The sequence below is a fragment of the Convolutriloba macropyga genome, chromosome 6, assembly GCF_964194025.1.
Source record: "Convolutriloba macropyga chromosome 6, txConMacr16.3, whole genome shotgun sequence".
Taxonomy (NCBI): domain Eukaryota; kingdom Metazoa; phylum Xenacoelomorpha; order Acoela; family Convolutidae; genus Convolutriloba; species Convolutriloba macropyga.
In genome coordinates, this window is record NC_134473.1 from 21,336,636 (window position 1) to 21,362,939 (window position 26,304).

At 37.2% G+C, this 26,304-nt stretch overlaps 1 protein-coding gene across 1 annotated transcript in view; it reads left to right on the forward strand.

Moving 5' to 3' along the window:
• The first annotated feature begins 3,933 nt into the window (after nt 1-3,933).
• LOC142340851 (uncharacterized) overlaps nt 3,934-26,304 on the forward strand; it is a 66,420-nt gene continuing 44,049 nt past the window's right edge. Inside the window, exons 1-3 of the mRNA XM_075391592.1 lie at nt 3,934-4,081; nt 7,972-8,100; nt 23,000-23,144. Coding sequence (XP_075247707.1) covers nt 3,940-4,081; nt 7,972-8,100; nt 23,000-23,121 — 393 coding nt within the window. The 5' untranslated portion in view covers nt 3,934-3,939 and the 3' untranslated portion in view covers nt 23,122-23,144. The remainder of the gene's footprint in view (nt 4,082-7,971; nt 8,101-22,999; nt 23,145-26,304) is intronic.

Sequence of the window (26,304 nt, forward strand, 5' to 3'; positions counted from 1 at the left end):
GAAATGGAATTTCTAACTTAAGCTATCTTAGGGGATTTAAGAAAACTTAAGAAAATATAGCAAAAGTACTAACCTTGTGTTCTTTCTCTGAAGTTTCGACTTGAATTAGAATCAAGTTATAATGACTAAATAAGTTAGGAGTTTGTAGGCGTTTTAGTCAGCAAATATTGATCTTGCTAAGAGATGGCAGTTTTTTCACGTGGTCTCATATGAATAGGTTTAGAAAGTCTTATGAAATTTAGATTTTTAGAACCGAAATAGGGGTCATATGCTAAAATTGGTATGAAATGGTTTCAATCATGTGAATTTTTAGGTCGATTTCGCATCAGATTAGTTTATAAAAAGAAATCGGATTTAATTTATCTCTATTATTTACTTTTGCGGAGTATATATACCGCTTGATTTTTTTAGATTTTCAGAGCTTCTTTTCAATTAAATTTGGAAGTGGAGTCTCTCCTTTCTGTTGGTAAGACAGAGAGTTCGTAGTTAGATTTCGGCGTGTTTTTGATATAATTTTCTCAATGGGCATACGTATTAGAAGTTAGCTAGTGTAAGCTAACTTTTTCTAAGTATAGGATTGTGCCCGTTTTTCTTTATAAGTTAGTTATGGCAAAAGGTCTTAAAGAGAACTAAAGTCGCCTAGAGGGCTAACTTAGAGAAAAACAATGCTTTGGAATTATTTTCAAAACTTGTTGGAATTTAGAGTCCAAGTCCGCCGAACCACCTTAGCTGTATTTTAAATTCTACATTGGCGACAGAGATGGGATTCATAAAAATTTGATTGGGACTATAGGTTATTAAAGTTTCGCTAATGAAGTTTCAGAACTTTGTGAACAGTTCGTGAGGTGTTGAAATTAATTTTCAAAAATTCTTTTACTGTTTAAGAGTTCTCGTAGAGAAGAGTTAAGCTGTTAACTCTTTTAATTTTCTCTAAATACCAGTTGAATAATAGAGTGTTTCATCATAGCAAAAGCCTAGACTCCCTGTTTATATCAATCTTCGATTGATATAATTAGTTAACTGCCCCGAAAAACGATAGATGTCCGGGCACAGTTTTCCAAAGGGCGAATCGTTGACCGCTTTTGTGATGAAAGTTTTCCGTGGAATAATTTTTATCGACTCAATTTCTTTCTAAACTCACCTGTTTGTTATATAATCTTCGTTTTTTGGATGAGATTGTTTCAAATAAAATTTCACAAAATTCACAACCGGAGAACAATTGATACAGAAGATAGCTATCAGTAGTTGTTTTAATTTAAAGAAGAAAATTCAAGACTTTCTTTCCTCCGTACCCTTGGACGAAGTTTTCTGTTGGGTAAGCTATTAAACCACTTAAATGTTATAGACAAACATCCTCAAAACCATGTCAATCTCCATGCACAACATCAGGCAGCTTCAAGGAAAAACACTCATGAATTGGGCAGACAGAGTGTATCAGACTTGTGTACGTGACAACCCCTTGGCCCCAGAGGCAGAACTGGATAGATTGGCTAGCTGGAATTTTACAGAAGGACTGCTCGATTGGGAGATCACCAAAGAGGTGAGACGAAAGACATACAAAGGTCTTGCTGTTACTATGGGCAAGGCATTAGACTTGAGGTTGAACATCCCCGCAACCAACGACGACAATGATGATGATCGGTGGAGTACCACAGCAACAGTGGGTGTGCGCGCGACCTGAGGAATGGCAACGCAAACCGAGACGGAAGAAGTATACTAGAACCCGGAATTTCACTTTCATCTTCTGGATATGCTTCTTTCTGAGCAGCATAAGGTGCGGCGGAAAAATCGAGCACCTGAGCAGAGGACAAGAGGTAATAATATGTGACCAGCAGTCCCAGTCAAGAGCTCGGGTAATCTGCAACCGATGTGACCAAGAAGGACACAACAGCCGAGGTTGTGCAAAATAAAAGAATTTTGCAGAGGTCGACGAGTGAGAAACTCGAGGAAACTTACTGAACTTCTGTATGCGACAAACGATGATAATGAGATCAAAAACTCGCTAAAATTTTAACTTTGTTAATGTAATTTTTTCAAATTTTTTACTTGTAACTATTCAAGAGAATAGTCAAGTCCGAGATGGTGGTGTAGAAATGGAATTTCTAACTTAAGCTAGTATTGGAGATTTAAGAAAACTTAAGAAAATATAGCAAAAGTACTAACCTTGTGTTCTTTCTCAGAAGTTTCGACTTGAATTAGAATCAAGTTATAATGACTAACTAAGTTAGGAGTTTGTAGGCGTTTTAGTCAGCAATTATTGATCTTGCTAAGAGATGGCAGTTTTTTGACGTGGTCTCATATGAATAGGTTTAGAAAGTCTTATGAAATTTAGATTTTTAGAACCGAAATAGGGGTCATATGCTGAAATTGGTATGAAATGGTTTCAATCATGTGAATTTTTAGGTCTATTTCGCATCAGATTAGTTTATAAAAAGAAATCGGATTTAATTTATCTCTATTATTTACTTTTGCGGAGCATTTATACCGCTTGATTTTTTTAGATTTTCAGAGCTTCTTTTCAATTAATTTTGGAAGTGAAGTCTCTCCTTTCTGTTGGTAAGACAGAGAGTTCGTAGTTGGATTTCGGCGTGTTTTTGATATAATTTTCTCAGTGGGCATACGTACTAGATGTTCGCTAGTGTAAGTTAACTTTTTCTAAGTATAGGATTGTGCCCGTTTTTCTTTATAAGTTAGTTATGGCAAAAGGTCTTAAAGAGAACTAAAGTCGCCTAGAGGGCTAACTTAGAGAAAAACAATGCTTTGGAATTATTTTCAAAACGTGTTAGAATTTAGAGTCCAAGTCCGCCGAACCACCTTAGCTGAATTTTAAATTCTACATACCTCTTGTGCATATTTCAGACTCAATGGATGAACTTGACAGCTTTTCTTAAAAAAACGTCGTGTTCTACAGTTAATCAAAATTTCGTCTTGAGGGGACCGGCATATTCTACCAGTTGGACCCTTTTGTTCTGATCAAAGCCATCAGACTCTAGATGTGCCTGTGATCAGAATGCAGTTTTCTGTTGCCTCTTGGCAGAGCCAACATCTCTCGGTTAAAATAAAACAAAAATTCAGAATAATCCGCTTGAAATGATCTCTGATCAGACCCAATTGACCTCAAAATCTTGCCTGATCAGACTAATGTGCGCTTGGATCCGCCTCTGATCAGACCAACTCGGATAGAAATGACCAGACTATTACCATCCGGATGTGACCTCTCATCAGACCATCCCCAGACCGAAACGACCTCAGATCATACTATTGTGCGCTGGAACCAAATCCCAGACCCTGTAATTTTGGTCTGGGAACATACCTTGTGCGCTGGACTTGGTCTGATCAGAGGTCACTTCCAGATGGGACCTCAACCTAGGTAGTTGAGACCCAAATCAAAGACCTAATAGTTCTGGTGAACATTTATCAGGGAATGGCAAAGCTGTTAATTGTATCGAGAGGGACATTTCTGGTATTCATAATCAATTCCCAGGTCGATGTTTTCATTTGTCCCCGTTGATGACGCAGATCATTTTTGAACGCACACAGGGGGTACGGTGCGCTCAATACATACACAGGCGAGGAATTTTTTGAACGAGCAAAATAGACAGTATTTTTTTCTTTTAGGCCTTCTTTCATCTTGGTCTACTAGAAACTATCTTAGTTATTACATATCCGGTGGAAATGAAGTTATAACGTGGAAAAGAGTGACAAAAATAAGTGAATTTACTCCAAAAACCGGACATTGGCTGGCCACGTAATGAGTAGAATAACTCTCTGAAAACAGATTATAGCTTTGCCATTAAGAAACTATTTTGGCTTTCAAATTTGAACTAGCAAACCCTCTAATGCAAATTTATATTGATGACGAGCAAAGAATCACAAACAACCTCAAAACCATTTTTAGTGCAAATAGAAAACAATAGCTGTGAAAGACTTTATAATAACATGCTTTTGTTACTTATTCTATTTCTTTCTAATCACTTGGTTATAACACTGTCCGCCGATACTGTTGTGAGTCCTGAAGTGAATTTGGATTGGACTTCTCAGACATTTGTTATACCTCCTGGACCCCTTCCCAATGACACAGGTAAGCAATTAGTTAAACTGCATCCCCGTGCTCAGGACTCCAGTCAATGAGATTCCGAAAACGATCAATATTGTAGGAAAGGAGTTGCCTGATGGATGCAGAGGTGATGAGTTGACAAGTGTCAGCAGGAAATTTTTCTCCTGAAAATTTACATTGTTTAATTAGTTTGTTTACTTAATTTGTTTACTTTTCATGTCTACGAAGAGTTCTGCAATGAGAAAGTACGAACTTTAACCCGAAATTCAATTACTTTTCAGCATTCAGATTTAAGAACAGTTATGGCCCCCGCTTTTTATTTACTGGCTCCTTAGCTTGTACAGTACATATCTTTGCAAGTTATTTGACAATTTTGCCTAGTACAGTGTTTTTGGAAAAAAAACAGGATTAACCAAACTTTGAAATGAAAAAAAACAAAGCGAGAAAAGTTGCAATTTTATTTGTCTCATTCGGGGCTACTGGTTCCTATACACATCTCACAAATAAACTTGACGCATTCAAATTCAATGAACAAAATTCAAAAAGCTACAAAAAAGTGAACAAATATTCAAGAAGATTAGCTTCAAGTACAACAGTTTTTCATGAAAGGAGACTTAAGTTTTTTCGCTTAGCACCCGTGTCGAACTTTTAACAAAAAAGATGTAGGATTAGAGGGTAATCGGGGGAATTTTTAGCTAAAACTCTTACATCATTTTGGGGGTTAATGGGGGTAAATCGATGCAAGAGTGGGGGGTAATGGGGGTTAATTTGGAGGGTAAAATGGCGAAAGAGTAGGCGAGTAATTTTGAAGTGTTAAATGATGCATGAGTTGGGGTAGTAAGGGGTAATAAAGGAAAGCGAGAGTACGGGAGTAATGTGTAGCAAAACGATGCAAGAATAGGGGTAATAGAGGCTAAAATGGCGCAAGAGTTTGGTAGTAATGGGGGTAACCGATAAAAGAGTAGTTGGGTAAAGAGTTCATTATCCCTCATTCTTGCCTCATTTTAACCCCATTATCCCTACCCTTGCATGGCTTTAACCCCCATCAACCCCTATTCTTGCCTCATTTTACCCTCCTTGGGCGCCCTACTGTTACATTGTATTACCTCCATTGCCACAGAGTGACAGCGTTGAACGCACAACCTCTGTCCCATGAGCCAGTTCCCCTTAGCCTTCAAACCACCGATGCTTGCCCAATACTAGCCATCCCATGTAAATGAACTAACCAATTCTACCCCTTTACCCTTACATGATTTTAACCATCTAAAGTTAACCCGAATCTTATATCTTTTTCGTGGGGTATTTTTCAGGAGTTCAGTCTAAACATTCCTCCATACTCACCATAACCGCCTAATTTTACGCCCTCTTTACCCCTCACCTTAATTTTAAAAATTCTTCCCAACTCGCCATTCCCTACCACCTAAAATTACCCAATAATCTCACATCTTTTGGGGATAAAATTTGGGGTGCAGTCAAAAATTCCCCCATAATCCCCATAACAACCTTATCTTTCATCCTCATTACCGCTAATACTACATGGTTTTACGCCCCTAAAATTACCCTTAGTCTTACATCACTTTGAAGAGTAAATTTTGGGTTGAAAATCTAAATAACCTTTCCATTACCCTCACTGCCACCTAATCTTACAGTGTTTTACCCCATTAAATTACCCCGTAATATTATATATTTGGGTGTAATTTTGGAGGTTCAGTCTAAAGCTCCCCACCCCATATTCCCCAAAACCGCCTGATCTTACATCCTCATTAACCCCTTATCATAATTTTTGAAGGGAAAAAAATAATAATCCCCTTACGGGCCATTAAGCCCCTTTTACCTCTCAGTACCCCACAATAGTTGGCGCGTTGTGGCGGGTGAAACGATTAAAGAGTAGTGGGTAAAGAGTCCATTACCCCCACTCTTGCCTCGTTCTACCCCCATTACCCACACCCTCCTGCATCGTTTTGCCCTCCATTGTCGCAGAGTGACAGCTTTGAACCCACAATCTGTGTCGCCTGAGCAATTTCGAATTAAACTTCCAGTTCGAAGACTGTATTTGAATTAAAACTTTTTACCCCCTAACTCTTACATGATTTTACCCCCTAACCTTATTGTAAAATTAACCCCTAACCTTTTTTTTGGGGGGGGGGGTAGTTTCTGGCGGTTCAGTTTCAAAAATTCCCCCTTACTCCTCACTAACCCTTTATCTTCCATCGTTTTACGGCTTTAAAATTACCCCCTAATCGTACAACTTTTGTGGGTAACTTCTGACGGTAAAATTTAAATTCCAACCCCCCCCCCGTGTTTTAACCCCAATTACGTCCCCTTTGCCCCCATTATACCGTAACTTTACATCGTTTTACGCCCCTAAAGCTATCCCCAAATCTTACATCGTTTTGAGGGGGAAATTTCGGAGGTTAAAATTTAAAAATTCTCCCATTAACCTCGACTATCTCCTATTCATACCTCGTTCCCCCATTAAAATTACCCCCTATCTTACATCTTTTTGTGGGTTAGTTTTGGGTGCGAAATCCAAAAAATTCCACTTACTGCCCATTACCCCATTATCTTGCATCGTTTTAACCCCTAAAATATCCTCTAATGATACATCTTTATGAGGGGTTATTTTCGGGGGAGTATAATCTAACAATCCCCCCTTAGTTCCCATTACCCTGCTGATCTTACACTGTTTTACCTCTCTTAAATTTACCCCCTAATCTTGCATCTTTTTGGTTGTAATTATTGGAGGAACAGTCTAGAAATCCACTTCCCGTACTCCCTATAACCGTCTTGTCTTACATCCTCATTACCTGCATATCATAAAGCTTAAGTTTTCCGCCTTACTCCACATTACATCTCTTATCTTCCATCGTTTTATCACCTCAAGATTACCCCCTAATTTTACATATTTTTGGGGGAAATTTTTGAGGGTTAAAATATAAAAACTCCCCAATTGGTTGGTTATAGCGGTTAAAACGACGACAGAGTAGTGGGGTAAGGTGTCCGTTACTCGTTCTACCCGCATTACCTGCCTTTTTCATCATTTTACCTCCAGTGCCGCAGAGTGACAGCCTTGAACCCACAACCTCTGTACGCTTAGCCAGTTTGCCTTAGACCTCAGACCACCGATGCTTGCTCAATATTAGCTATTCCACGTATAAGAAATAATTAATACATTTTACCCCCTCACTCTTACATCTTTTTACCCCTCTAAAATTACCCTCTAACTCTTCGGTCTAAAATTTCCCTCCTTACCATGACCGCCTTATCAGACATCCTTATTACGTCGTTATCTTTTATCAAAAAATTCCCCCTTACTTCCCATTACCCACTTATCTTACATCGTTTTGCCCCCTTAAATTATCCCCTAATCTTGCATCTTTTTGGGAGGGAAACTTTTTGGGGTCCTAAATATACAAATCCCCCCATTGACCCCCATTAAGCCCCATTATCCCTGATAACCCCCTAATATTACATCGTCTTACTCCTCAAAATTGCTTTTAATCTTACAGCATTTTGAGGGGTAAGTTTTGGGGATTAAAATCTAAAAATGCCTCCCATTACCCCCACTACCACCTAGCTTACACCTCACTACGTTACCCCCTTTAAAATTACCCTCTAATGTTACTTCTTTTTGGGGGTGAGATTTGAGGCCAAAGCCTAGAAGTTCCCCCTTACTCTCCATTATCCCCTTTTCTTACCTAGTTTTATCCCCCGTTGACAAATTACCTCATACTCTTACATCAGTTTGGGGGTAATCGGGGGGGGGGGGGTGGGGTAATTTCGGTACGGGTTGTCAAGTTGATAAGGCATGCCATTTTTAGCCAATATAAATGTGATCTTGCAAAACCTTCCATTTCCAATAAGTTTTGTTTTATTGGGCAGTTATTGGGGGCTTTTGATTGCGATCGTTTTAGTTGCGAACTGTGGAATCTTCAGCAATTATTACTGTCTGCACGCTTACGAATCTGAGTTGACGCGGGGTGCGGCGGTAGCAGCTCATCATGGTACTTCACTTACAGACGTCCGCCTCCTAAATATGGCAGGTTGGGCGAAAAGGGTGATTATGCCGTTCCAAATGATAGAAACCGGGCCGCAGTGTCAGCGCTTAAAAACGCAAAATGTAAGATTAGCGGTGACTGGGTTGAATTTAAGAGCGTAGCTCTTACATATATTCAACGCATTCACCGCTACTTTTACTTAATCTTGCGTTTTTAAAAGTAGATCCTACATAATTTTGCGTTGAATTTGGCGTGATCTTACCCAAGTTCAACGCCTTCACCACTAATGTTATATAATTTTGCGTTTTCAAGCGTGGATCTTACATAGTTTTGCGTTGAATTTATCCTAGATCTTACAGAATTTTGCGTTGAATTTAGCGTAACTCTTACATAACTTTGCGTTTAATTTAGGTGAGATCTTACAGAGTTTTGACCTTACATAATTTTACGTTTCACAGCGTAGACCTCCCGGGTCGAGGTTTTGTCGAAAAAATATTGTAAGAATTGCGGTGAATAGCGGTGAAAAAAATTTCACCGCAAAGCGCCCGCATCTCTTAGCGATAAATGCGGTGAAAGCGGTGAATTTTTGTAAGAATTGTGGTGATTTTAACGGTGAATTTTTGTACAATTTGCGATTTTTAGCGGCGCTACCAATCGAATGCGGCGAAAAAAATTCACCGCTAAAAATCGCAAATCGTACAAAAATTCACCGCTAAATTAATCGCAAATCTTAGCAGAAATTCATAGCTTACATGATTTTGCGTTTAATTCGCGTTGATCTAAAATAATTTTGGGGCAATAGGTATGAATGGGTTCGTGTGTGCGTGTGCGCGTGTCTGTGTGTGTGTGTTTGTGAGAGGTGGGCGGGGCGGCGGTTTGTCAATGCTAGTTGCCGCATATCTCATAAAATTTTGAAAGAAAAATCCTCGACCGGGAAGTGGCAAACAGCAAGCTGAAAATAAATTGGGTAAAATGGAAATCAATTAAATGTTCTGGAAAAACATATGATGACCCGGTTTCAAGGTCTGGCACCTCAAACTGAGCTCCTTAAATCCCTCCTATAATGTTGTTAGAGTGACGGTTTAGCTCGTCTAAATAGGAAAAAAGTTATGCAGGATTGGAGGGTAAGTTGTTCAAAGGGACCCCAGTCTTGATCAGTACTTGTCCAGTGAAATACAAGCCTTGAATTGACAAATCAGTTCTGATCACGTCTTAAATCAGGTCTTAAAACTTGTGAAGACATTTCAAGACTTGTCAATTCTAAAACAAGTCTTGACCAAGACTTGGAACATCTGGATTATTGCGCAGTTTAGCAAAGTAGAGTTTTCAGAAGAAAATAACTATAATTAATGCATTTAGGGAAAATTGGGAAAAATTGGAAAACGTTTTTTGAGAGAAAGTTATTAATCTGACCAAGCCAAATCTAAATTGAGCATATATCATTTTGAAATGTCCCATATGTTTACCCCGAAACCAATTTTTTTCAATTGGCAGAAAAAAGCGAAAGTGACCATGACTGTTATCTTTGCGCGATATTATAATTGTTCTCGTTCTCTATCAGGTGAACTTTGTTGAAGTGCTCGTGTGGTCTTGTGCTTCTTTTTTTGCTTATAAGAGTTTTTTTAAGCAGGCTACTTTATGTGGTGGCGTTCTTCTTTCGCTAAGAAACGAAAGAAAACCAACAATAAAAACTGTGTTCATTCCCGGTGGTTGGTGGCAGAATAAATCAGTGCTGAATTAGAGTAGAGACATTCTGTTTTTTTATGTTGGCCAGTAATCTGTCTTGTGTCAGTCTTGATTTTCAAGTAAAACTTACTACATGGAAAATAATATGCTCAGCTTAACTCCCGCTAACAAGGTTTGATTTATATGCGATTCGACTTCCGCGTGGGTACTCGTAACATTTAGTTTGCGTATCAAGTCCTTAGCACTAAGCAAAATGGATCTTGTGGTAATTACCTACAAACTAGCTTATATATATATATATATATATATATATATATATATATATATATAAATTGTGTGTATACTACTATAGTAATAACCAGTTATCTGCATTAAAAGTGTGACATTACTCTGCTCAAAATGTCTTAAAATGTCTTAAAATGACATAAATTTGGGGTGTGAGTAATTTTCGGTCTGTACAGGATAAGTTTAGCATTGGCTAACTCCATGACCTCAATATAATCATATTGAATAAAAACTACACATGAAGAAATTTAAAACATTATGGAGATGCAATGTGTTAGAAATGAATTATAATTTTACTCTTGAAATGTGCTGGTTCAGCGCTCCAATACTCCGAGACTCATATCCAGTCATAGCCAAGACTTTCACAAGACTTGTCAAGTCCTGGCCAAGGCATGGCAAGACTTAGGACTTGATTTAAGGCGTGCCAAGTATAAAAAAGACATGATCAGATCTCTGATACAGTACTGATCCAAGACTTGCAATTTTATTGAATCAGTACTGTTTAAGAATTTATGTTTAGTCCTGGGGTAAAATGATACCAGAGTGTGGCTGCGATGGAAGGACTTCTGAAAAACTCTGATTTCATCATGGTCTGATCTGAGTAGCCACCCAGGTCGATGTTTTGCCCATGATAACATGTAGGATACGGGCGAGATACATGGGCAAAATATTTTACTCTATAGTTTGGTGCAAGAGGTGCACGGGTTAATTAAGGGGCTAATAAGACGAAAGAAAGGGCCCGAGCCGAGAATTTTTGCAAAATTTATGTAAGCTTAGCGGTTACTATCGCTGACAAGTGGAAATTTCACCGCAATTTTTTTACATAAGTTTGCGTTAAATTAGCTTAGATCTAACATATTTTGTTTTGAATTTAGCGTAAATCTTACATATTTTGCGTTTAATTTAGCGTAGATCTTACATATTTAGCGTTGAATTTAGCGTTGATCTTACAAATTTTGGGTTGAACTTAGCATTGATCGTACATTTTTTGCGTTGTATTTAGCGTTGATTTTAAATGAAAACAACGCAAGAAAACTCTGGATATGGAACTCAAACCCCTGACCCCCCTTGTCGCCTTTTCTACCACCCTGCCACAGACCCTTACTTTTCTTAGGAACCGCACTCTTTACATATTTTGGCGTTTTTAAGCGTACACCTTACTTAATTTTGCATTTAATTTAGCGTTCACCCTACATAATTTTGCATTGATTCCAATTTTCATCTTGGTCGACCTTTTTATCATTTTTTGCTCTACATTTCTCTGTTTTCAGTTTCTCTTGCACGTAACCGATTTCTGATATTTTGAAAAAATCGCAAAAAAGTTGTGCCTGCCTACCTCAATTCATCATCCAACTGCCCCCTCACACGCACACCACCCCGCAAAAAACAACCACATGTACCCCACCCAGTGTACCCACCCACATCAACACGTACCCACCCCCGCCCCCACCCCCACGCACGTACCACCAACCCCAACTACCACCTCCCCACGTACCCCCAACACGTAACAACCCCCCCCCCACACGCGTACACCTCAGATACTACCATGTACCCCTCCACCGCACAACTCCCCCCACGTACCCTCCCCAAACATAACCCTCACACGTACCCCCCACCCCAAAAAAAACTACCCCCCCCCCCTCACTTGCAACCCTCCCCCTCCCCTCACGTACCCCAACCAACGAAAAAATAAGAAGCAATATTTTGTAAGGTCAACACTAAATTCAACGCAAAAATGTGTTTGATTTACGCTATATTCAACGCAAATTATGTAAGATCTGCGCTAATTTCAGCGAAAAATATGTAAGATCTACGCTAAATTCAACGGAAAATATGTAAGATCTACGCTAAATTCAACGGAAAATATGTAAGATCTACGCTAAAATTAACGCAAAGTATGTAAGATCCACGCTGAAATCAACGCAAAATGTGTAAGATTGGCGTTGACTGCGTTGAATTTGTGTAGGATTTACTCTTAATTCAACACAAAATCTGTAAGATCTACACTAAATTCAACGCAAAATATGTAAGATCTGAGCTAAATTCAACGCAAAATATGTATGCTTTGAATGCTTTGGCTTTGAATGCGTTGAAATTATGGAAGATCTACGCTACATTCAACGCAAATTTTTTAAGATCTACGCTAATTTCAAAGCAAAATGTGTAAGATTGTCGATGAATGCGTGCGTTGAAGTTATTTAAGATCTACGCTCAAGCGTTGATCTTGCATAAATTCAACGCGTTTAATGCCAATCTTACATAATGTTGTGTTTCTCGGCGTCGACACTTCGGCCCGGGGTTGTTATGGGGGGATTCGGGGTAACCGACTCTGATACAATGGGCGGTGTTTCACTGTTAGAACAGAAAGTTTGCCGAAAAAAATTATCTTATAAATCCTCCCGTTAAATGGAACTTAAATGGATCTACACTAAATTCAACGCAAAATATGTAAGATCTGAGCTAAATTCAACGCAAAATATGTATGCTTTGAATGCTTTGGCTTTGAATGCGTTGAAATTATGGAAGATCTACGCTACATTCAACGCAAATTTTTTAAGATCTACACTAATTTCAAAGCAAAATGTGTAAGATTGTCGATGAATGCGTGCGTTTTTAAGTTATTTAAGATCTACGCTCAAGCGTTGATCTTGCATAAACTCAACGCGTTTAATGCCAATCTTACATAATGTTGTGTTTCTCGGCGTCGACACTTCGGCCCGGGGGTTGTTATGGGGGGATTCGGCGTAACCGACTCTGATACAATGGGCGGTGTTTCACTGTTAGAACAGAAAGTTTTCCGAAAAAAAAGTATCTCTTAAATCCTTCTCTTAAATGGAACTTCGCTGTTGGCATCCGACCGAAAAAACAGCTTGTCGTGTTACCGCCTGGGTCACATCTACGTTGTACACCACAGTTTAAGGGAAATTAGAAAATTTGGCCCACTACCAAAAGACTCTTAATTTTGTTAGTGACATTTGCCAAACTTAATCTTTACCTAAATTCAGCCTAGTACAATTAAAAGAAATTGCGAAAACTAGATCCATAATATAACATTTTCTATAATATTTGGCCACGCCTCAGTTGCAAATGGAAAGTGATATGGAAGTACCACAACCAAATAAAGTTGAACTAGCTACTTAAGTATGTTAACTGCTGGACTGCTTGCAATGACCGCAGTTAATCGGTAATCGGATCAGAAATTTTCTGAACAATCAGCAAAACCTACAAGGTTAAACAAATATATAACGCTTTTTCTGAGACCTGCAAAAACTCGGTTTTGTGCAAAAGAGTCAACACCGTGCGTTAATGCTTGGTAGAAAACGGCTGTCACTGATTTTAGTATTTGTTTCCTATGCTTTTCACTTTTGATCAAAACGCGCTATAATATAGTTCAATTAACTTTTTACTGCTGGCAGTGAATGAGACATATATCATCAGCAAAGAGAGCCACGTCTTCTGCTGTAATTTTGCGAGCATAATTTTTGGAAAAATCAATTTAATATAGAAGAAAAATTGCAGTCATTTTAAACATGAGGTTTGTGGGGCATTGTGTTTTTTGACATTTTGTATTTTACCTAAAAGCAGCTTCGTGATATTAAGTGGGTTTGCAGAATTTAGATTCATAATATAACACAATCCATAATATTTGGTGAGGCCTCAGTTGCCAATGGAAATTGTTATAAAAATACCACCACCAAATGCGGGTTGAATTAGCTACTTAAAAAAGTTAACTGATGGACTGTTTGCAATGACCGACAATTAGTTTGTAATCGTATCAAAAATTTTCTGAAAAATCAGCATACAAACTAAAAGGTTACACAAATAAAAAACATTATATGAAATTGGAATATTTGTTCCATTAACAACTGACTCTAATTTTTGTGAGTGTTTTTTGCCAAACTCAATCTTTACCTAAATACAGCCTAGTACAATTAAGTGAAATTGCGAAAACCAGATCCATATTATAAAATATTCCATAGTATTTAGTCACGCCTCAGTTGCATATGGAAATTGATAATTCCACAACCAATTATGGGTTGAATTAGCTACTTAAGTATGTTAACTGCTGTACTGCTTGCAATGACCGAGAGTTAATTGGTAAACACCGACATAAAACCGATGTATTTTATAAATAAACGCGATCTGAATTTGTTTCATTTTGAGTCATGATTTTCAATTACATCGAGTTCCAATTTTCTTAATAAAAATACTATCAATTGTAATAAAAATAATATCATTTATATTTTTGCTAGCCTTTGTAATAAATGCAATTAGTTACCACATTTCCCTTAATTCTGGTCTTTTAAGCCTACTCCTGATTTCTGGACATATTTCGCGTTCTTAGGCCTATTTCAGTTATATCTCTACAAGCAACCGAAAACCAGAACATCCTATTTAGAAGCTTATTTAAACATGACAAGTCTCAATAAGATTTTGGTAAGATTTTTGGAAGAAATAATTATCAAAGATTGTACGGCAATGCAAGATCATTGCAAAATATTCACAAAAACACAACATTATGCTGAAAAAATCCAATAATATTTTCTTGAAAATTTTTATCGTTTGTTTGCCAACTGAACATCCAGGGCATTTTATTTGAGTTTTGTATACGTATAATAGTAATTGAATTTAAGCAAAAACTTTTTCTGTTATTTTTTCTAATGTTATACTGTCGTGTTCAAGAGTTATGCTGGAGGGTTAAGAACCATAAAAAGTTACGCTGTTTAAATATATCCCTACAAAATTATATCGACAACTTTTTCGACTGGAAACAGTTTCGTGTCTGTAAAATGATCCCTTCTCCTATCTTACTTTTTTGGCAGAAAACATGTCCAATTCTTTTGTCGGTTTAAACTTATTCTTTCAACGAAACTCGAAAAGAAGCCGAAGCAAGACAAGTGCGATAGCAAAAAGGACCTTAAAAACAGTATTTTCGTCTTCACATGATTTTGATTACTGATCAGATAAAAATGACTTAAGTGCAGCGGCCATGTTTGCCAGAGATTTGTTCAGCTGAGTATCAAAAAGATTTGTCATAAATTTCTGTACGAATTATCGAAATTTTTCAAAAACTCGTTCCTATGCAAAAGAGTCAATACCGTGCGTTAATGTTTTGTAGAAAACGGTTGTACACTGTTTTTATTTATTGCTTCCCTTTTTATTTATCCTTTTCCCTTTTGTTTAAAACGCGTTGTATATTTAGTAATTAGCTTTTTACGACTTTCATTGAATAAGCGAAGTGAGCCACGTCTTCTGCTGTAATTTTGCGTGCATAATTTTGGAAAAATCTATTTTGTATAAGCGAAAAGCTGAAGGAATTTTAAACCAGGGAATTTTGTCGCATTGAGTAATTTTTCATTGTGTAAATTGTCATGTAACCTTGTTTTCCCGGTAAATTAATTGCCAAGTTTTCCCAGTAAGCCCAGCAGCTCATTCCTGGGAGTACTGACGAGAACCTTAAAGTTCCCGGTTCTCCCGGTAAGATTCCGCTGGTTAATCCCGGAAACCCCACCGGGATTTAATTTTTTCTCGGTTGTGCTGTCAGGGTTCTTACAAGTCCCCGCTTTCGCGGCGGGAAAAGCGGGATCTTGCTCTATCATGACACATCTTGAAATTCCCGGTACTCTTCCCGGTAAGATCCCAGGATCTTCCCCGTGTATGTACACGGGATCTTAATAAGATTTCCGGGATCCGACGCACTGGGTAGTTTTTCAAAACGGGTTTGAGTTAATACTTTTTTTACGTTCCGGTTGGTTTCTGCTATAAAAACGTTAGTACTTTAAAGCACGCTATTCAATTTTAAGAAGCACATGCACTCATGCGTTCCAAAAAACAGCCATGCAGCTAAAACTAGAATGATACAATACCCGCTCATGAAAATGTCGAGTTTTTAGGTTGTGCATTGTCGGTGTATTTAACAAAAATTGCAAAATCTTTAACCCTATTTTTTTGTAAGCAGGCCAGTTTCAGGGCACTTAACAATATATCAAACTGATTGTCTTGATATAGCAGGTCCTCAGATTTTGAGAAAAAAATTTTGTCCTTTTTTACCGATTGATGGAATTTTTGGTTTTGCCTGAATTTATTATGATCCATACATGAGGTTTCTGTTTGTTATGAATATAACATAAAATAACTATAATCCATCAATTGTTTTTTAGTTTTCATGAAACAACGAGGGTCCACCGATGGGAACCTATGCAACCAAAACCGGGGCATTTAATTTTGACTCATCAAGGTTTTCTAAGAAACCCACGAAAAAGATATCAAAATTCAGGAAGTAAATATACCCCCATAAATATACCACCACAGACAGAAAACGCAATTGATAATAAAAAGAGTTGTTCATTAAGTGCATGTAGTCATCTGAATGTAAATTGGCATATCCAGTTTTCAAATTTGTGTGCTACGATTTTTGCTACTGATTCGCGGTGCGTTTAGACCGATTATATTTAGAATTCATTCTAATTCGCGGGGCGAAACAGTCTTAAAAATTTAGTACGCTATTGGAGTTATTCGCGGGGCAATTCGGTTCATTTAAACTACAGAGTAGTTTCACTTGGCGACCAGAACAAAATAACTGGAAGTCTTTATTTAGTAATGAACTCTATATGAACAAAATGGAGAATAAAGATCAACTTAGGCAGACCAATCATGGCTGCTAGAGAAATTGAATAAGTTTGTACAGAAGAAATGCTTACTACAACGGATGAACAGATTTTGCTACGGAGCTCCAAAAGTATGAACCACAAAATCAGTTTTGAACTGCAAACACAAAAACTTGCTGCAGCGGACATAAACAAATGTATCAGGAAGGAAGCTTGAGTAATGCCAAATAAGGAAAGATGAATGGACTAAGATGATGATTAAGTACAAGGTATTGTACCTGTTGACCGCAATTCCTCCTTAGCAAGAACGAAAATTAAGCTCTGCTTCATTTTCGTTCTGGTCGACAAGTTTGTAAAGAAATAAGTGACATAGGTAATAGTTATGTTGGTAATAAATTAAGTGATTGTTACTTTCAACATAATCAGTTTTTGAGCACGTTTCAATCCATCTCGGAATCTCTGTTAATTTCCGACTCAAGAGGAGAGCAAGCAATTGGGTCAATGTTGAGCAATTTTGCGATATGAGCGTTTTCGGGCGAAACGACTCCAATCTCCAGATGTGTGGTGGCTGTGGGGTTTTGCTCCACGAATGTTGTAATTCCTTCAACAACGATAGTTTGCGGTGCAACCGACATGAAGGCAGTATACAACCGGAGTAATGTCGGATGATTCGTTTTGCTTCTGGATTAGGATTTTCTGCTCGTCTTCCGTCAATTCTGTGCTGTTAATACCACGGCTCCCGAAACTATTGATTCACAACTATTGTTCTGCCATTTTGTTTGCTAGATTTTGGTTTCGCTAGATTTTGTCTCCTTTTGAAGTAAACTTAAATTGGAATGTTTTTATTTCGGTTTTACTGCCGAAGTTGGCCATTTTGCGATTTGCGCACCGTCGATGAATTTTTTTCCGGTTCTTTTATAAAAAAAAGATAGGTAATCATCTTCGAGGATGGTTGAACCGGGTGCCAGCACTTCATATAGACACTGAAGGACTGTTTGAATGTTTGATGACCGGTATTTTCTTTGCCAACTTCAACTGAATTGGCCCTTCAGTTCATGGGATTTGTCACCTAACCCGTCTAGTTTGAATACAGGCGGCACGTCTGGTGGTCTGGTGTGACCACTTTTGTCCGCTGGCTTAACGAATGGCGTTTTTTTACCTTCACCTTCCTATCGCTAGGCTCTTGATCTTACACTTGTCCTCTGAAATGAATGTGTACAGCGTCTTGATCTCAAAATTTGATTAAGAGATTATCCAATGTTAGATTTTGATCAGTGCACATAATGCTTTGACCGTATCTGTCATCCCACAACTGCTGGCGTGGTTTGAGTAGAATCTTCAAAGTATGCGTATTCAATCGATTGCGGGATTGCTATGCAAATGTCGAGGCATACGTATCCCGATTTAATGATCAACATCTTCCAAAACTGTGGTTGTAAGGGCGAAGCTGCTTACATTTTTCTTCATTCCCAGTCGTCACACAGTCTCGGACTTCATTCAGAATAGCATATTTTCTTGTAAGCCTTGCGAGAAGCTTTTTGAAAGTATCATAAATGGGGCAAAATTAAATGCATCTGCTTAGATGTCTTTGGAATTTGCGGATGTGCAATCAGATGTGTGTGTCCCATGTGTTGTTGGTGTCTCTGGGTTTTGAGTTTGTTGTGCTTCGTTTTCTTACACTGCTAGATGAGTTCTGCTTTGCTCTTTTAGGCTTTTCGAGGAGATTTTCGCAGTGCTGAGCGACTCTTTGAGTTTTAGTGGGCGGATTAGCTGACAGAACCAGAGCGATCAAAATGATTGAATGATTTCGCAGTGCAAAATTAACTTGTTGGATGCGTTCTTGGCATAATTGAGTAAAAGTTATGAAAATCACCCCATTTTGCAAAGCGTTTTAACTCTTACTTTTTTGTTAAAAAAAATATTTCGCGCTGCGTTCCACTAAAATCTTTTTAGCTACCACAATTTGCACATCATATTGTGTTGTATTAGATACTATTTGCTAAGGTTGGCGCGCTATGAAATCGACTAAGAACATCATCTGCCTGGAAAAAAGTCTATTTCAAAATCGAACGGTAAATGGCGAGCAACCCGGCGAGTATGTCTGCTCTTAAAAGACCTAATTGATTGCTGTTCTTTCATGATTGAAGGCAAAGCACGGTGTTCTGTGATCACTTTAAATCTCGGTCTGAAATTTTAGTACGTAAAGTATTCTTTGGCCCATAAAACCCCCAAAATTTCTCATCTGTTGTTGTTGACTCTGGGATTTTAGTTTGTTGTGTTTCGTTTTCTGACATGGAGAGATGAGTTCTGCTTTGCTCTTTTAGGCTTTTCGGGGAGATTTTCGAAGTGCAGAGCGATTCTTTTAATTTTATTGGGCGGATTAGCTGACAGAATCAGAGCGATCAAAATGGAGTGGTTTTGTTCAGTGCTGTCAGTCAATTCATTAATTTGAACTACAGAATTTGATTCAGTGCCATATTTTGTTTCAGCGTCAATTGTCTTCATCCTTCAATTTGCAATGCGAAAATAGCTTTTTGGATGCAATCTTGTCATAATTGGGTAATGGTTATGAAATTCAACCCACTTTGCAACTTGTTTGACTCATACTTTGTTTTCTTAAAGAGAAATTATTTCGCGCTTCTTCGCACTTAATCTTTTTTAGCTACCACAAATTGGACATCATAATGTTTTGTATTAGATACTATATGGTTAGGTTGGCGCGGTATATAATCGTCTCAGACCATTTTTCTACCTGGCAAAAACTCTATTTCAAAATCGAAAGGTAAATGGCGAGCAACCCGGCGAGTATGTCTGCTCTTAAAAGACCTAATTGATTGCTGTTCTTTCATGATTGAAGGCAAAGCACGGTGTTCTGTGATCACTTTAAACCTCGGTCTGAAATTTTAGTACGTAAAGTATTCTATGGCCCATAAAACCCCCAAAATTTCTAATCAATTGATGCTATAATTAGGTTGAATTGATTTCGGAAAACGGGATTCGAATGCAATTGTATTTCAACTTTAGGCTTTATTTTTTTTCTAGGGCTGCTCCTAAGCTCTCTATGAACGCATCGCAATTTATTTTGGTTTCTCGGTTTTGATTTTGTTGTTTGTTTCAGTCGATTCCGCTATTTTGGTTTTGATTTCTTCAAGCTATGATTTTTGTCCTATGATATCAGTCCATTTGAACATTTCCATTTTTTTCAGTAATGGCCGGAATAGTTGACATTGTTTTGCTAAAATGGGTATGACTTCATTCAGGTGGTGTACAGATCCAAGAAATTTTCGTAGCTTTTTCAATGTATTGGGCAACTTTAGTTTAAGTATTGTGCTGGTTTTAGTGTAAAATGGCTTTGAACAGCTTTTATGTCAAAATTTATATGTGAGCCATTCAATTCGATTTCTTGCAACGAAGAATTTTGATATATTTTTATCAGATTTTCATTCTGCAATTGTTTTAAGCGTTTCCTAACTAGATTTAGACTTTAATCAAATCTTCCGCTACTAACTATTAATACATCGTCACAAAATAGGAGAAGTTTGTAAGGCCAATCAGGGTTGTAAAGATTGATTTTTGGCCAGCACATAAGTGAAACCGTAAAAACTTGTTTAAAAAGAGTATGTGCCGGCCACATCGCCAGTAATTTTGTTGTATCCACAATGCCGCGCAGTTTCGTAGCAGAAGTTGAGTTCACTGTTTGTGTATATGCGTATTGCGTCTGTTGACCATCTTGCCTCGGAATTGAGTACGTTATTGAATTTTTGCATGATGTTTATTGTTGATTTTTCTTTTCTTTCAGTGTTTTTTTAACTGGTTTGTTTGTTTTCGTACTGAAATGATTTCGCGCTGCCTTTTACTAAATCGACTTTTGCTACCACAAAATACCCATCATATTGTTTTGTATGAGAAATTTTTTCAGTAATGGTTCGATAAGATGACAAAGTGATGCTAAATTTGGTATGAATTTAGTCAGCTGGTGTACAGATCCAAGAAATGATTGTAGGTTTTTAGTGTATCGGGCAGTTCTATTTTAAGTTTTGCACTCGTTTTTGTTTCTAATGGATTTAAACCGCTTTTCCGAAATTGTTATCTGAGCAATTCGAAATAAGCTTCTTCTGACTAAATTTAGATGTTCTTCAAATCTTCCGCTAATAACTATTAGTAAATTGTCAAAAAACAGCATGGAAGATTCGGCCAGCACATAAGTGAAACCGTAAAAACCCGTTTCAAAACATTTTGTGCCGGCCATATCGCCATTAATTATGTTGAAGTTACAATGACGCGCGTTTTCGGGTAGTAAGTTGAGTTGACTGTATGCGTACATGCGTATTGCGTCTGTTAACCACCTTGCCTCGCGCAGTTGTCTAAAATTGATTTCGCAATGTCCTCTGTTACAATCAAGCATGCACTTCTAGTCATCACTATTGTCAAATTTACGTTCATGTTTTCTGGTGTGATTTTTTGATGTTCCTCGTTGGTTGTTGCTGCTAAGCAACTGTCGTCTGAAGAGCTGTAATCGGAGTTGTATACGTCATTAAAGTTCCCCAAGTAATTTATTGACTCTTCTTCTGTTTTCGTGTTTTTTTTTCGAAATTTTCTACTGTTTTGTTTGTTTTTATTTGTGGTTTCCCGCACATATTTGTGAAGTGTTCCTCCTTTTTGCATTTTTTCCCGATGAAATCAAGTTTTGTTTGTGATTTCGTTGATATCGTCCTTTGAATATTTTATTGTTTTGGTAACGACGAAGAACGGAGCGAAAACCACTATCAGTTTAGACATTGTTGATTGTGACCTAATGGCTATTTGTAGAGCTGCACTCGGGACTGTTGCTTTGCAGGGCAAGTTGCGTTGAATTTCTGTTTTTGACATATTAGTTTAAAATACGTCGTGTATTACCGTATCTTTGCAGTCCCAGAAATTGCAGTTTCCAGCCTTTTCCTTCAATATGCTGGAGTTTTGTTCCATGGTTTCCGCCTGTCTGTTGTTTTCTTGAGAAGAAAAGGCATCTGTCAAAATTTGTGTTTCGAGGTCTGATCAAAGACTGTTCCATTAGTTGCCACAATTGTTCTGTTGTCATTTCATCAATGAGGGCATGAGTTTTTCTTTTTTGTTCAAATTTCGACCTATCAATGCTCTGATGCTAAATATAGGAGGTAAATACATTTCCGATTGCAAAGAACTCAAGGTCTGTCGCAACATAGTCTTCCCGCTTCGGTTTTTTTGACATTTTAGCTCCCAGTTCAGTTTGAGCATTTCTTGTTTTGCGTTGATGTTCGGTTGCCTCAGTGGGGCCATAATTGGGTTGCTCATTGTTCGGATCGGGTGACAGATGTACAATACCGGGCTTTGAGCGCAGAAGGGTCTCAGAGTTATACCCCTTTTGCCAAGTATGGCTAACCTAACTTGGGTAATCCACCTCTCCCAACGAAGTTGGGGTTCCCTTGAGGCTATATGCCAAAAAATGTCTATGGCTAAGGCAGTTATTCTGAATCCTGCTTACAGCGCCATGTCTTACACGATTTGTGTTCTACAATAATTGCTACTCATACGCGGTGCACTTAGACCAATTATTTTTGGAATGCTGATTCGCGGTGCGAAACAGGGTTTTTAAATTAGTAGGCTACTGGAATGACTCGCGGCGCCGCTCAGCCCATTTAAACTACAGAGTAGTTTCGCTTGGCAATTAGAATATATTAATGGGAAGTTTTTAACTCAGTAGTGAATTCTAAATGAGCAAAATGGAGAATAAAGATTAACTAAGGCAGTCCAATCGAGGCTGCTAGACAAATTGAATATGTATTAACAGAAGTTTTCTTTACTGCAACGAATGAACAGATTTTGCAAACGAGTTTTAAAAGTTTGAACAACAATATCAGTTTTGAACTGCAAACGTGAATTCTTGCAGCAGCAGACCTAAACAAATTCATCAGGAGGGAAACTTGAGTGTTGCCAATCAATTAATGATGAATGGACAAAATAGGTACAAGGTATTGTACCTGTATATCACATTCTCAATAATCAGTGAAATTCAGATTACAAGGATTATGGGCTAATTAGATGGCAAAATCGTGGAATTGGGTTATATTGATTGTGATTAATCGCGCGAAAATGTAAACTTTTTAAGAATATGTCAGTAACGTATTTGCGCATTTTGAGTAGCTAAATTGGAAATTGATTGTGAAAAGTTAAAATTCGTTCCAAAAAATTGTCACTCGTTTCCGAAACAGACGCAATTTTTCTGCGCAATTTTCTCCGTTTCTGACAGTGGCCACGTAATGTAACAAGTTTGAGGTAAACTATTTTATGAAGTTAAGGTAAGTGATGTGTAGGTAAGTTTGAGGTAATTGGTTTATTGATTGTTTAAGGTCAAGATGGAGATTTTGAAGAAGCAAGAGAAGAAGATCTGGCCATCGAGTACCAATACACAGATCGTCTCCACGATCAAGAGCTGTCACAACAAATTGAGACTCTCAGAACTATCGCTTAAGAAGAGTGTACTCAAGTCACAAGGTTTGATATAAAATAGCTCAAATGCGTTGAATTGATGAAAGAAATGTGGGATACGTCTGTATTCTTCTGACCCTTTCTGTCCTCAAAATTTGGAAGTCGCTGAAATGATGTAAAAAAAGTGCGATAACAAATGAAAACGCGCAAATTATATGCATAAAAAAACGCTAAATATATACGTGTATTATTATTTTTTATCATATATTGAATTTTAAACATAAAAGTATCAACAAGACAGACTTGCATTATATCAATAAATTCAAAACTGATTTCCTTTTCCTGAAATTCCGCCTTTCCTCTCTTTTGTTAATGGTTGAACATAATTTGCGAGCATGTTTTTTTTGAGAAACGGTCTCTGAAAAAGTTTAATAGTGATTATTTTCGCGGCATATGACGCTTAAAATTTTATGGTATTAATCTCCAATTGTTCTATCAAACCATTCAATCAATCTTCTAATTTCAGTTAAATGTTCTTGTTAACCCATTTTTTGGAAAATTAAATTCTCAATTAATTACTATTGAATCATTTGCAGCGGGAACCACTTTAAAGTGGAGTGGGCTGATGTTAAGCATGTTCAGTTTTTTGCATCATAATAAAGTCTTCAATTAAATGTGGAAATTAATTAATTCTAGTGGCTACCTTGAAAAAAATGCAAAGCGGTCAAAATTTATTGGGTCTACTAGGTGTATTTAATGTTAAGAAAAGAGAAGTGGATACTAAAATGTTAGCAATGGCAGACGCATGTATTATAATTTTTATTAGGTATAAGCATGGGGAAAAATTGGTATAAGCACTCTATGGGCTACCTGGTGTAATAACTACTACTGATCTCTTACGAATCCTGGCTATATTACTAACAACTGAATTTCAGTTATTTCCTATTATGAAAACTATTAACACCTCCGTGGTCGAATGGTTAACTTGTAAGAACTTGAGAAATTCCTGCAAGTTCTTACAAGGCGATGCATCGTCTTTAGAGTTTTTCTTCCAAAATTTTGCAAGTTCTTACAAGTTAATCATTCGAATTCGACCCGGGATGGAACCTTATCTGTACAAAAATACGTATTCGACATACAAGTTGCTTTAAGTTAACCATTCGGTTTACCAGGCTCTTGAAAGTTAACCGTCCAAATCACAGGGTTCTTACAATTTAAACACTTGGCTTAAAACATATGCTCCTGTGTAAAATCTTAGAATATATGTTCGTACAAGATAATTTTCCTGCCCATATTGTAGCAAAAACAAAAAATATCTCAAGTTATGAATGAAAACAGATGTTTAAGTAAGAAAACAAAGATTCGGGAAAATTGTGAACTTAAATCATAAAGTTATAAACAATTGCATAAAAAGGTAGTTAAAACAATTGAAAAAAATTTTGTCATATGAATGAAATTCAAAGAAGGTAAAAAAATTATAGGAACATTTCTAAAAAGCAATTGAGAAGAAACTAATTGAGATCTACTTATTTTCATTGAATGACAAAAAAATCTCTGGGAGCAACTAACTCCCACGCGCTTACTACGGTAAATGATCGAATGTTATATTGAATTAACCAAACAGAGTTGTGCTCGACCGGAATGAACTCGCAGGAAATTTACAAATTAGTCGTTCGACTTGCAAGCTCTTGCAAGTTAAGCATTCGACTTACAAGTTCTTACAAGTTAACTATCTTTTGCAATAAGTTTGCAAGTTTTTAAAAGTTAGCCATTCGGTCTCGACTCGGGCTGTACTTCACTCAAATCCTGCTAGGATATCAACTTCATTCCCCATGAATACTGATAGGAAACACGCTTTTACATTCATTTCCTGAATATCTCAACGAAAACCTTTTAATGGTGGTGTCCTGACGGGACGCCTATTTTTAAATCAAGACTAATTTGTTTTCTAAAAGAATCCTATCGTTACCTATATAAACTTCTCATCAAGATGAAAACAGTTATGCTTCCACATAGCACGTGAAAGTAAAAAAAAACTTAGCATTAAGTTTTTTAGTATAATCATAAAATATATCACAGTCAGATATTAACTAAAGTTTTGAGTTCTTTCCTGCCCAAATTTAAGAAAAATAAAAGGAATAAATATATTAGGATGTCTGACCTGCTTCTTCGTATTTTTTGTACCAAAGCATTGGATTCTGAATAGACCAAAAAAAAACAAAGTAATGTTCTATCACAGAAAAGTCCATTGATCAAGCATTTGTCATTTTCCAAGCTTACAAATTAATATTGACACAATCGTTACCTCGAGCAGCCATAAAATCGCCTGATCATGGGAGACACATGATCGGTTTTCGAATCAGTGTTTCCATTGGCTGCTTGGTGAACCCGACAATTACTTCTTCAGTCAGCCACCCAATCGGCTGCTCAGTGAATCACATAAAGGACTCTGTCTTTTTTCAGCTAGGAAAAAGACCGATTTCCATTTTTCACCCCGGAATCTATTGTCCAGCATTTTCCTCTCTCTTCCTTACACCAAAACACGCCTAATTCAACGTTTTCTCTATCGATTTTTTCTCATTCTCTCTTCCTCTTGCGCATCTTGATAGCTGCAAAGTTTTTTTTTCGTTTAAAATCTTTTCTGTCACTAATTGCCCTCAGTATAATCATACAAATGTCTATGTTCCTGGTTGAAAGAGGCTGAACTTGTGTAATTGTATCAGCACATGCATTTCTCCGCAAGATTCTTTATAGTGTTTTTGTCAACATTTTGTCAAGTTCCCAAGTCACAAATATCTACTTCGTTGGATTATCTTTAAATTTTCCAATATCTTTTCATGCAAAAAATTGTGCTTAGCATCCTGAAAGTTAAATAAAAGTCATATGGATTCTCCATTCATAGATAGCGAAGAATTTTTTCGTTTAAAGTAGATAATAACAACCAAATACTTGAGATCCAACCATTAGATACAAGAGTTACCAGAATTTCTATAAACAATTAGAATTTTTTGCAGTATAATTAGTGTTGTCTGATTACGTTTTTTTTCAATACAAAATTAAATTTTCATGAAACACTTTCAGAAAACACTCTCAATTGAACACATAAAACACTTTCAAATGTCAGCTGATGTTATAAAAGCATTTAGTATTTTTCTCTCGCGCAATTTTCTTTATTTTTTATAGGTTTTTATTGCTTTTGTAATGTTACTAAAATTATTTTTTTTAA